Source organism: Rhinoderma darwinii, chromosome 2, assembly GCF_050947455.1.
Source record: "Rhinoderma darwinii isolate aRhiDar2 chromosome 2, aRhiDar2.hap1, whole genome shotgun sequence".
In the NCBI taxonomy this organism is placed as follows: domain Eukaryota; kingdom Metazoa; phylum Chordata; class Amphibia; order Anura; family Rhinodermatidae; genus Rhinoderma; species Rhinoderma darwinii.
In genome coordinates, this window is record NC_134688.1 from 51,135,880 (window position 1) to 51,148,558 (window position 12,679).

Here is a 12,679-nt window from a genome sequence, read left to right on the forward strand (position 1 = left end):
ATGATACTTCTCATCAGAACGCCCAGCTAGTCAAAAAAGAAGTAAACACGCCCCGATGTAACGAACACAATACACGCCCACTTGTACTTTTACTTTAAACACGCCCAGTTGTACTTTAGAAAGCCTCATTTACATAAATATAAAAATGGTCATAACTTGGCCAAAAATGCTAGTTTAAAAAAAAAACGTTACTCTTATCTCCATTGCAGCGCCGATCTGCTGCAATAGGAGATAGGGGTTGCAAAATCTGGTGACAGAGCCTCTTTAAGCACTTGCCGGGATTAGAATATGAGGGCTATACTGGAAATGTCATTGTGAATAGGTAGCTGGTCCCATCTAATTGATCAAATGAGGGTTACAAGATACTTTCTTACGGCTACACGGATGATTATCCCACGCACCTGATGCACTGGACATAGTAATAAGTTCAATGTATTCATAAGAGGCGTTCCCCACCTTTCCCAAAATCTTCAAAGTGATTTGACGGCGTGCCTCTGCTTATGCAGATACACCGCAGTCAGCTGTCAATCACTGCAAGGCGAGCAGAGCGCTCATAACTAGGAGTCCAGTGTATTCTTTGAACACTCCTATTAGCCAAACGGCACAATTATTTATTTTTTGGCTAATGGGAGAATAAACCTGTACCTGTAATATGCTAGCCTTTGCCTAGGGCAGCAAATTGAGGCACCAGATCTGCTTTAAGCCCTGCCCCGATCTGCCCAGGAATAACCACAAACCCTCCCCGAAACACCCACTCTGAGGCATATTTACATAAACCCCTCCCCTTTTAGGTCTGTTTATGAGACCATCCCACAAACATCAGGACAGTTGGGGGTATGTACATAGGTTCCAGTTTAATATGATAACCGAGACGTTATTAGTATAAAAAAAATAGTGCCAAGTAAAAAACGCAGCCTAAGAAATTCTGTCTCAGTGAAAACAGAGGACTTTGTAGTTCTATTTTGTGAATACGGCAAGCCAGCTGAAAACCTATGCGGTTAATGCTTCTTTTTATGTGTCTTATTTTAAAGGGAAAGGCTCAACCCCAAATAATAATCTCCATCGGTCAAGCTTTGAAGGACCAAGTGAACCTTTTCCACCTTATCATCCAATGAATAATGTAGCCTATGACGGGCCCAACTTTCCTGTTGAAGGCGCAAATGTTCTTAATGATGTTCCGCGGCAATACATGGACTACTTGCTTTCTGCACCCCAGCCAGGAGTAATGAACGGACCATCTCCAAGACCTACAGCTCATAATACTTCTACTGGTCATCCGCACCAACAGAAGGCCTATGCCACCGGTGTAGAAACTGCTCCAATGATTTATACTATTACCAACCAGGGTCTACCAATGCAGCCTCCTCATACATCAAACAGCCCACACTATACCCGGCAGCATCTTCTAGTACAAGGAGATCCTATGGGTTATGGCGTTCAAAGAACCCCATCATTTCAAAACAAAATACAGCAAGATGGGAACTATGTTAATATACAAAACAAAGGACCAGTGGCACAAACCAGCCCAGGCCACACATTTCAGCAAGCACCAGGAGGTCTGTACATGCCGCACCCCCATCACAAGCAGTCAAGTCCTTCCCACCAAATGTTTGTCATGTCTAGGGTGTCTCCGTATACAAATGACTTTCCTGACACGCCACAGAACCTCTTGACATCAGCGCAAAATAACATAAATATGGAAATGTATGATATGGGAGGTGTGTGTCAATGGCAAAATCCACAATCACGCCGGGATTCTCTACAAGGTCCTGGAATGGAGTCTTCCGCGCGGCAACATGTCCCTTTCAGACCAGAGTCCCAGGTACCAAGCCGTACGAACTCCTTTAATAACCACCAGCAACCAAAGCAGGTGCAGATGTGGCAAACTCCTCAAAACAAAGCTGATACCAATATAGGCTCACCTACCATCACGGCTGTGTCATCTGCCCACATACTTCAGCCAGTAAAGAGCATGAGGGTGATGAGGCCAGAACCTCAGACTGCAGTAGGCCCAACTCACCCTGCCTGGTTGGCTTCGCAAACAACTGCCTCAGACAATCTAGAGAAGATCGAGCCCCATCAGTTATCTGTTGGTCCCGGTCCATATGGGGTTGAAGTGGATTATAGCAATCCGGATATGAGATTTCCACCACCGCCTTACCCAAAGCACTTCTTTCACTCAGAACAGCACGAATTAAATGTCTTATGCAAGGGAGTAGAGCAAAATCTGCGGGTTGTGGACAACGTAACAAGCAATCAAATGGAGGAGGGCAATGGTGATGTAAAACACGAGAAAGCTAGTAAAACTTCCAAAGCCAGTAAGCCTGGGAAGGATAAAAAGCAGATACAAACGTCACCTGTGCCAGTGCGTAAAAACAGCAAAGATGAGGAAAAGAGGGAATCTAGAATCAAAAGCTACTCACCATTTGCCTTCAAGTTCTACATGGAACAGCATGTGGAGAATGTTCTCAAAACCTACCAGCAAAAAATCAACAGACGGTTTCAGCTGGAACAAGAGATGGCGGAGGTAATTTTTTTATGGACTGACTTTTAATAGTTAGAATTAACTAATATTCAGAAATGCAGGGAATAAACATTCTCTGTCCCCCCTACTAGAAAGTCTAGATCTCAACACCCAATAGCAATACTTTAGAGTAGTATGGATTTTCACCTTCAGACCGTGTATAAGGAATTTCCAAAGTGGGCATTGCCATTTGGCGAGGCCTGCAATGCAAGCTTTACCCAGGTGTAGGCCAATGTCACGAGTGTCAATACAGTAGTATAAGTTGTCTTCGATAACGATAATAATAAGACCGTACCCAACCACTGTCTCTTGAGGTCTTTCTCTTAGGTCACATTGAGACGGCCGTTATGCAGAGCATTTTAGCATCTGTATTACGGCCACAAGACCTGGACCCTACACAGTTCACGTGATCCAAACTTCGATCACCATAGGGTTCGATGGTGATCCAAGTTTAGTTCGATTTGAACTGCTGAGGGTACGGATCTTGCAGCCGTAATACAGACTATTAAATGCAGCCGCATTACGGCCGTCTCAATGCGGTCCTGTAGTTGGCAGTGGACTTGAGACCCAGCTTTGTGGTCCTAACAATGGCATGTCTATATGTATGTAAGGATAAATTACTTTTAATGAACGACATACTTTTATGTTGAATAATATATTCGAGAACAGACAGTTGCTGGATGGGTAACCGAGCTGGTGTTACATTTCCTCTGTCAGACCTATAGAGACAGACCATGGGCACCGCTCAAAAATAAATGTTAGATGAAGTGGTCAATTTTTTGCTATAGTTAGTCATTTTGCTGAAACATTTATTTTGAGGTTGTCTAATTGTGACTGTCCTTGTGACAGCTGTAGAGAGAATGATCTATTTTCGATTCAAGGAGCTTTCTTTCTGTCTCCGGTTCTGTTTGGGGGCATGAAATTTACAAAATGTTTGCTTCAGTTCTTTGAAAAATGTTGGCTTCCTATACTTAGTTTCCGCTATATCTACAGTCTTGTAGAAGAATTATTCCTGGGAATCAACAAAGTGAGTGTCTGTTTATACAATGGGTAGGAGCTTCTTGGAAACCTGGGACTAAAATAGTGAGTGCATGAGTGAGTGACTTTATTTTCGGTGATTTATTTTTCTTTTGTATTGCATAATATTACCTGTTGTATTGTAGTGCGTTGCAAAAATATATTCCTGAGAAGTTCCAAATTCCCCATTTTTGTTCTGCAAATTGTACTATTTGCTAATGTTTCTATTTCAGACATGACAAACTTGCAGCAAACCAAACAGCAGTCATTCAAAGCCATGTCATTATCTCCCAGTAAAGAACTGAGGAAGCTGTTTAAAAGGTTAAGGGTTGTTCAGAATTTGAATAAAAATCAGATAATTTTTTTTTATGAGACAGCACCACTCTTGTCCATAGGCCGTGCATGGTATTGCAGTTTAGTTCTATTCGCTTGAACAGGGATGCGCTGCAATACTAGCAGACACACTTTTATAATCCTGGACAACCCCTTTTAACGTCTGATGACTTGTTTTGACTAAACTTACCAATATCCATCTCCACAGCAGATCCTTTATTTATTTCATGGGGGGTGAATCTTTAACTTTGGGAACATCAGGCAGTTCTTTGTCCCTGTTACACATTTCTTGTAAGTGTAGGAAGTTTTGACTTTCCATGTTTTGTTGACATAAATGTAATTACAGGAAGTGTTCTACTTAAACGTGTTGATTGTACAATTTGTTTTATATCTTTTTGGGAAAATTTCTATCACGGGTGATTATCAGAGTTACATGGGATTACCTGTTAGATTGCTGGAGATGGGTCGTTGATCCAGGGATTTTTTGATTGCCGTATTTGGAGTCTAGTAGGATGAAAAATATTAGGGGATATTTGTGAAGTAAAAAGCACGGGCTTTCTGGCTCAAATTGCTCCAAAAAGGTGGCATAGATGCCATGCTATAAGTTTTTTGTTTTTTTTTAGTTTAAAAAAAAAATGTGTGTTAGACCCTTTTTGTGCCTCACTAGACCGTTTTGAAGTGTTTAGAAAAGACGTGTGGCTAAAGTATTGTAAAATGTGCCAAATTTATTAAAGAGGACCTGTCTGCTGATATGTCGGTTTTAGTAAATTCTTGGATTTCCCATAATATAACAGTTGTGTAGCTTCTTTTCTTAATACTCTGCATCAGGGGCGTTGCTAGGGTCTTAAAAGATCAGCAGCACAAGCCCTAAGACATATCCCCTCCTTCAAATATAGATAGAGAGAGAAAGATAGATGCCTAGATAGCGAAGATACTAAATGATACCATATCCACATAGTGACTGAATAATACCTCATACTGTTACTAAATAATACCACACCATATCCACATAGTGACTGAATAATACCCCATACTGTTACTGGATAATACTGCCCCACCATAACCACATAGTGACTGAATAATACCCCCATACTGTTACTGAATAATACCCCCATACTGTTACTGAATAATACCCCCATACTGTTACTGAATAATACTGCCACACCATAACCACATAGTGACTGAATAATACCTCATACTGTTACTAAATAATACCACACCATATCCACATAGTGACTGAATAATACCCCATACTGTTACTTAATAATACCGCCACACCATATCCACATAGTTACTGAATAATACCCCCTTACAGTTACTAAATAATACCGCCACATCATAACCACATAGTGACTGAATAATACCCCCATACTGTTACTGAATAATACCTCCATATCATAACCACATAGTGACTGAATAATACTCCATACTGTTACTGAATAATACCCCCATACTGTTACTGAATAATACCACCATAACCACATAGTGACTGAATAATACCCCCATACTGTTACTGAATAATACCGCCACACCATAACCACATAGTTACTGAATAATACCCCCATACTGTTACTGAATAATACCCCCATACTGTTACTGAATAATACCGCCACACCATAACCACATAGTTACTGAATAATACCCCCTTACAGTTACTAAATAATACCGCCACATCATAACCACATAGTGACTGAATAATACCCCCATACTGTTACTGAATAATACCTCCATATCATAACCACATAGTGACTGAATAATACCCCCATACTGTTACTGAATAATACCCCCATACTGTTACTGAATAATACCCCCATACTGTTACTGAATAATACCTCCATATCATAACCACATAGTGACTGAATAATACCCCCATACTGTTACTGAATAATACCCCATACTGTTACTGAATAATACCCCCATACTGTTACTGAATAATACCGCCACACCATAACCACATAGTGACTGAATAATACCCCCATACTGTTACTGAATAATACCCCTATACTGTTACTGAATAATACCACCATACTGTTACTGAATAATACCCCCATACTGTCACTGAATAATACCCCCATACTGTTACTGAATAATACCCCCATACTGTTACTGAATAATACCTCCACACTGTTACTGAATAATACCACCATAACCACATAGTGACTGAATAATACCCCCATAATGTTACTGAATAATACCACCATACCATAACCACATAGTGACTGAATAATAGCCCCATACGGTTACTGAATAATACCGCCACACCATAACCATATAGTGACTGAATAATACCCCCATACTGTTACTGAATAATACCACCATACCATAACCACATAGTGACTGAATAATACCCCCATACTGTTACTGAATAATACCCCCATACTGTTACTGAATAATACCCCCATACTGTTACTGAATAATACCGCCACACCATAACCACATAGTGACTGAATAATACCCCCATACTGTTACTGAATAATACCCCTATACTGTTACTGAATAATACCACCATACTGTTACTGAATAATACCCCCATACTGTTACTGAATAATACCCCCATACTGTTACTGAATAATACCCCCATACTGTTACTGAATAATACCCCCATACTGTTACTGAATAATACCCCCATACTGTTACTGAATAATACCTCCACACTGTTACTGAATAATACCACCATAACCACATAGTGACTGAATAATACCCCCATACTGTTACTGAATAATACCCCCATACTGTTACTGAATAATACCCCCATACTGTTACTGAATAATACCACCATACCATAACCACATAGTGACTGAATAATAGCCCCATACGGTTACTGAATAATACCGCCACACCATAACCATATAGTGACTGAATAATACCACCATACTGTTACTGAATAATACCCCCATACTGTTACTGAATAATACCGCCACACCATAACCACATAGTTACTGAATAATACCCCCTTACAGTTACTAAATAATACCGCCACATCATAACCACATAGTGACTGAATAATACCCCCATACTGTTACTGAATAATACCTCCATATCATAACCACATAGTGACTGAATAATACCCCCATACTGTTACTGAATAATACCCCCATACTGTTACTGAATAATACCCCCATACTGTTACTGAATAATACCGCCACACCATAACCACATAGTGACTGAATAATACCCCCATACTGTTACTGAATAATACCCCTATACTGTTACTGAATAATACCACCATACTGTTACTGAATAATACCCCCATACTGTTACTGAATAATACCCCCATACTGTTACTGAATAATACCCCCATACTGTTACTGAATAATACCTCCACACTGTTACTGAATAATACCACCATAACCACATAGTGACTGAATAATACCCCCATACTGTTACTGAATAATACCACCATACCATAACCACATAGTGACTGAATAATACCCCCATACTGTTACTGAATAATACTCCCATACTGTTACTGAATAATACCCCATACTGTTACTGAATAATACCCCCATACTGTTACTGAATAATACCCCCATACTGTTACTGAATAATACCGCCACACCATAACCACATAGTGACTGAATAATACCCCCATACTGTTACTGAATAATACCCCTATACTGTTACTGAATAATACCACCATACTGTTACTGAATAATACCCCCATACTGTTACTGAATAATACCCCCATACTGTTACTGAATAATACCCCCATACTGTTACTGAATAATACCCCCATACTGTTACTGAATAATACCTCCACACTGTTACTGAATAATACCACCATAACCACATAGTGACTGAATAATACCCCCATACTGTTACTGAATAATACCCCCATACTGTTACTGAATAATACCCCCATACTGTTACTGAATAATACCCCCATACTGTTACTGAATAATACCCCCATACTGTTACTGAATAATACCCCCATACTGTTACTGAATAATACCACCATACCATAACCACATAGTGACTGAATAATAGCCCCATACGGTTACTGAATAATACCGCCACACCATAACCATATAGTGACTGAATAATACCACCATACTGTTACTGAATAATACCGCCACACCATAATCACATATTACCACCACATAGTAACGACAGTGCTGCACAGTAATATGCGTGTATACGCAGGCGATTTCTGCAGCAAATCACTGACCTTCGTGGTATTGTGCCACTTACCACTGAGGCCAGTGTTTGGCTGCAGTAATAACTTGGGGATAGGCACGTTATTGATGCAGCATTATCGACAAAGAGCAACATGCACCAGAGTGGCTGCGTTGAAACGCCGGGGGATTTGTCAGGTGAGTAATGGGTCTTTTATTGTTTCATGACCTTTTTCCCTGACTCCTTGGCCAGATTTTTGCCTGTCTTGGAAATCCCCTTTAAGTAAATGTACAGTACATGTTCCCCCTTATCTGAGAAGTGGAGGTTAGACTGCACAGAGTGCTATTCATTTTAATTAGCTAGTACAAAACACATTCTCTCCGGGTATATTCACACAGCAGTGCAGTTTTAGTTTAGTTTTTTGGTGCAGCCACAACCAGGAGAGGATTCAAAAAAGGGGAGAAGCAGAATCTTTCATATATACTTCCCCTCTTTATAATCAACTCCTGGGTGTGGTTTCAAAACTGCATAAAATAAACTGCACTGTGTGAATAAGGGCCTGCTCACATCAGCGTTGGCTTTCCATTCAGGGGTTCTGTCTAAGGTTTCCGTCGGGTGAACCCCTCAACGGAAAGTCAAACGGAAACCTTAGCTTCCGTTTGTCACCGTTGCATAAGGTTTTCGTTTTTTCGACGGAATCAATAGCGCATTCTACTGCGCTATTGATTCAGTCACAAAAATGGAAACCTGCCGGAATGGTGACAAACGGAAACCATTAGCAATGTTTCCGGCACCATTGATATCAATGGTGGTGCAAACAGGAGCTAAGGTTTCCTTTTGACTTTCCGTTGAAGGGTTTACCCGACGGAACCCCTGAAGGGCTGAGAGCTGAAGTGTAGACGGGATAGGTGAGGGGTACTGAAGGGTTAATCCTCATCTGCACTTCTGGGCACAGTCTAGTGCCCGATGAGATTGTTTACAGCTCTGCTCATCCAGATTCTGTGCTAATGTCACTAACTTTCCGATTTCTGTCTGAACAAATACACTGCCAGATATACCTGGTGCACGACAGACAGATTTAACTTCTCTAGCAGTGATGTAGCTTGTTGAATGCGGGGCATGGAGCCACAGTTTCCAACTTTATTTTATGTTAAAGAAGCACTTGCTGGAGATCCGGGGGAAAATGCAAAAATCTGGGGCATGAGCCCCGAATGTCCAGAGCCCCTGCTCTGCATTGTGCTGTTCCTCTGTTACTCCTATTAGAAATTTGTAATAAATTGACAACTAGGTGTTACCAGTTGGAAGTGTGTCCTTACACAATCTGATACTATCCAATCAGTACTGACAGTCTTATCCTGTGCGGGGACACACCCCTTTGACAAGGACAATGGTAACGCCCAGTTGTCAATTTATTCATCAATTTCTAGAAGGAATAACAGAGGAACGGTACAATGCAAAGTTGTAACAAAAATATTCTCCAGAATTGTTATTTCATGGGGAATACAAGTATTTACTAAAACCGACACGTCAGAATATATGTCGGGTCCCTTTTTTGGTGCAAAATATTGGTGCAAATTACACCAAGAGGTGGCATAAGGAAGAGAAAAGTGTCTTGCGTGTGTCTAGCAAGATGCGCCAAATTATCACACTGGCCTACGCAATATGATCAAATTTGGCACAGCTCATGTCTGTATGGTCTAGTTTTACCCTCCTAACTTTTGAACAGTATTAATAAACCTCCCCCCACTGTCTTCTGCGTCATGGGAGTTGTTTTGTCTTCTCTGCCTCGACATTGCAGGAGAATTATTTTAAACTACAGGTCGTCTTTTTTTGCTACCTTACGGACACCAATACTTTGTATGTTTTGCATTCTGCAGGCTGGACTTTGTGAAGCTATTCAAGAGCAGATGAGGAAAATCCTTTACCAAAAGGAGTCCAACTACAACAGGCTAAAAAGAGCCAAAATGGATAAGTCCTTATTTGTCAAGATCAAGACGCTGGGCATCGGTGCTTTCGGAGAAGTGTGCCTGGCCAGCAAAGTGGACACCAAAGCTTTGTACGCAATGAAAACCCTGAGGAAGAAAGATGTTCTAAATAGGAATCAAGTGGCCCATGTAAAAGCCGAGAGGGACATCCTGGCAGAGGCCGATAACGAGTGGGTGGTGAAACTCTACTATTCCTTCCAGGACAAAGACAATTTGTACTTTGTGATGGATTACATCCCTGGAGGAGATATGATGAGTCTTCTTATACGCATGGAGGTATTTCCAGAACACTTGGCCAGGTTTTATATTGCTGAGTTGACTCTGGCCATCGAGAGTGTCCACAAGATGGGATTCATCCATAGGGATATTAAGCCTGATAACATTCTCATAGACCTAGATGGACATATAAAGTTAACAGATTTTGGACTTTGTACTGGGTTTAGGTGGACACACAACTCCAAATACTACCAGAAAGGTAAGCAAGTATTTATTATAAGTTATACTCCTTCCAAAGGAGGTGATATCACAAAAGATGCATGTTTATTCACACTGTTCTGTACATGAGGGAGGTACGCTATTTCTAATCTCTTCTTAATACCAAACCCTTTTTAACGTCCCTTTGGAGAAGAATTCTGCGAGGCAATAATAACACGCATTTTCTATGAATGCTAAATTCTCAAATATTGGGGGCCTGTTTCTGTATTACAACTTGATATAAGTCCTAACCTTATGATGATCTAATAATGAACTATTTATTTTCTTAGCTCGATGAGGTCCAGTGTCTTTTTGATAACACTGCTAAAGTATAGCCATGGGGTCAACTACACAATATCCTTCTCATAGGTAGCATTTGATTTAAATTCAAGATGGGAATTATATAATTTTTCCTCACATTTGAAACGCACTAAAGGCCTTTGATATATGGATAGTTGCCTTTGCACAGCTATGTGGTGTTAACTTAAAGGGTATGTTCACTTTTTACGACTGGTCTTTGAGATAAAAAATATTGTCATAGGTTGGGTTACATAAAGAAGAGAAGAGATTGATCCAGCGCTGATATTGGTTTAAAAGGGAAAAGCACGTCCCATGTTTATTGTAGAAAAAATTAAAATTGGAAAGGAGACGCAGTCCCAAGGCAAAGGTAGGAGATGTGTGGGTAGATACCCAAAGCCTACGCGTTTCGAACGCGGTCTGCGTTCTTAGTCATGGCAGGAAGGTCACACCTGGCACAACTGTTGGGTTACATAAGCTGAGACTGATAAATTAATATGACAATTATTGGGTTCTTCTCTGCCTCGAAGTTAAGCTGACTGCTCTATTAAAGTTTATTATGGTGCCATCTGCATTCACAGATATCTGAGCTAAAAGCGGACAAGCCACGGTGCTTGTAAAAGTTTGTTAAAGCCACAGAGTCGCTCTAAAGAGAATAAGTTATTTTATTCTCTTTTAGAGCGACTCTCTGGCTTTAACGAACTCTTACAAGCACTGTGGCTTGTCAGATTTTAGCTAAGATATCTGTGAATGCTGATTACATCGGCCAATTTTGGCTGGGGCAACGAGCGCCGATCAACGAGACAGCTCTTTGACCAGCGCTCGTTTGCTCCTTTCAGAAGGAGTTAGTATAGGGATGAGCGCTCGTTACTCTGATCGTTCGTCCCCATACATTCTCATCATGTCAGCAGCACATGTGCTGCCGACAACGATAATATTTCAGTAATTTAAAACAATACGATCCGCAGATGATCGAGCGCTTGCTCGTTCATCTGCTGATCGCTGCCATGTTTACACAGGGCAATTATAGGGAACGAGCGTTTTATGAGTGCTCGTTTGGCCAGTGTAAAAGGACCAAAAGTCTAGGGAGGATAACTAACCATTAAATGGATGATTTTATCTTTAAAGAGGTTTTCTGGTCTTAAACCCATTTGGACACAATAGTTTAAACTGCTGTAAGATTAGCCACTTATTACTGTACTGTGTGTAGCTAAAATGCCTAAGCCAGTCTCACATGCAGTCACATCTAATGCTTGTGAGAGGTCTCGTATTCTGAACACGTAGTTGCCCCCCCCCCCCTCCCTGTAGTACGGGACGTCACACATCACATGCCTCTTCTCTCCACTTCTCCCTGCTCTCCCCCTCCCTCCCTTGTCTCTGGAGGGACCATGTTTCACATTCTGGGCAGCAGATAGTGGAGAATATAAAAGCAGAACAGCAGAGCTGTGTCTTTGCAGCAGACAGTGAGTCATTCCAACACTACCGTACACCTTGTAATAGAGCGGCATGCAGGCAGCTTTAAATATATGCAATGTATGTGAGAGGGAAGAGGAATCATGGGAACCATAGTCCTTTACATGGTAATCCTGCCAACAGCGAGCTCTAGCAAGTAAAAAATACCAACTTCTGAGCTGTGGTGGCATTATCTGGCGACCATTCAGACACATAGACACTTTTCTATCTTATTCAGCAGCTCCGAAAAACCCCTTTAAGATCAGCCATGTCATGGGAGAACAATCTCTGGTTACTTTAGTGCCTAGTGTGCAAAAACTGATCACTTATATCAGTTGTTTAATGTGCTGGTTTATGATACATTATGCAAGTGCTAAGGCCCTTTTACATGGGCTAGTGATTGGGCAAACTAGCGTTCATATCAATGCTTAATCCCAATCATTGCCCTGTGTAAACACCGCAACCATCAGCCGATGAACGA

General features: G+C 40.9%; 1 protein-coding gene across 2 annotated transcripts in view; it reads left to right on the plus strand.

Annotated features, from left to right (window-relative positions):
- Positions 1–12,679, plus strand: part of LATS2 (large tumor suppressor kinase 2) — a 74,581-nt gene that overhangs the window by 52,938 nt on the left and 8,964 nt on the right. For both annotated transcript variants that reach the window (XM_075851638.1, XM_075851639.1), the window contains exons 4-5: positions 1,032–2,527; positions 9,868–10,450. In XM_075851638.1, the coding sequence (XP_075707753.1) occupies positions 1,032–2,527; positions 9,868–10,450 (2,079 nt within the window). The remainder of the gene's footprint in view (positions 1–1,031; positions 2,528–9,867; positions 10,451–12,679) is intronic.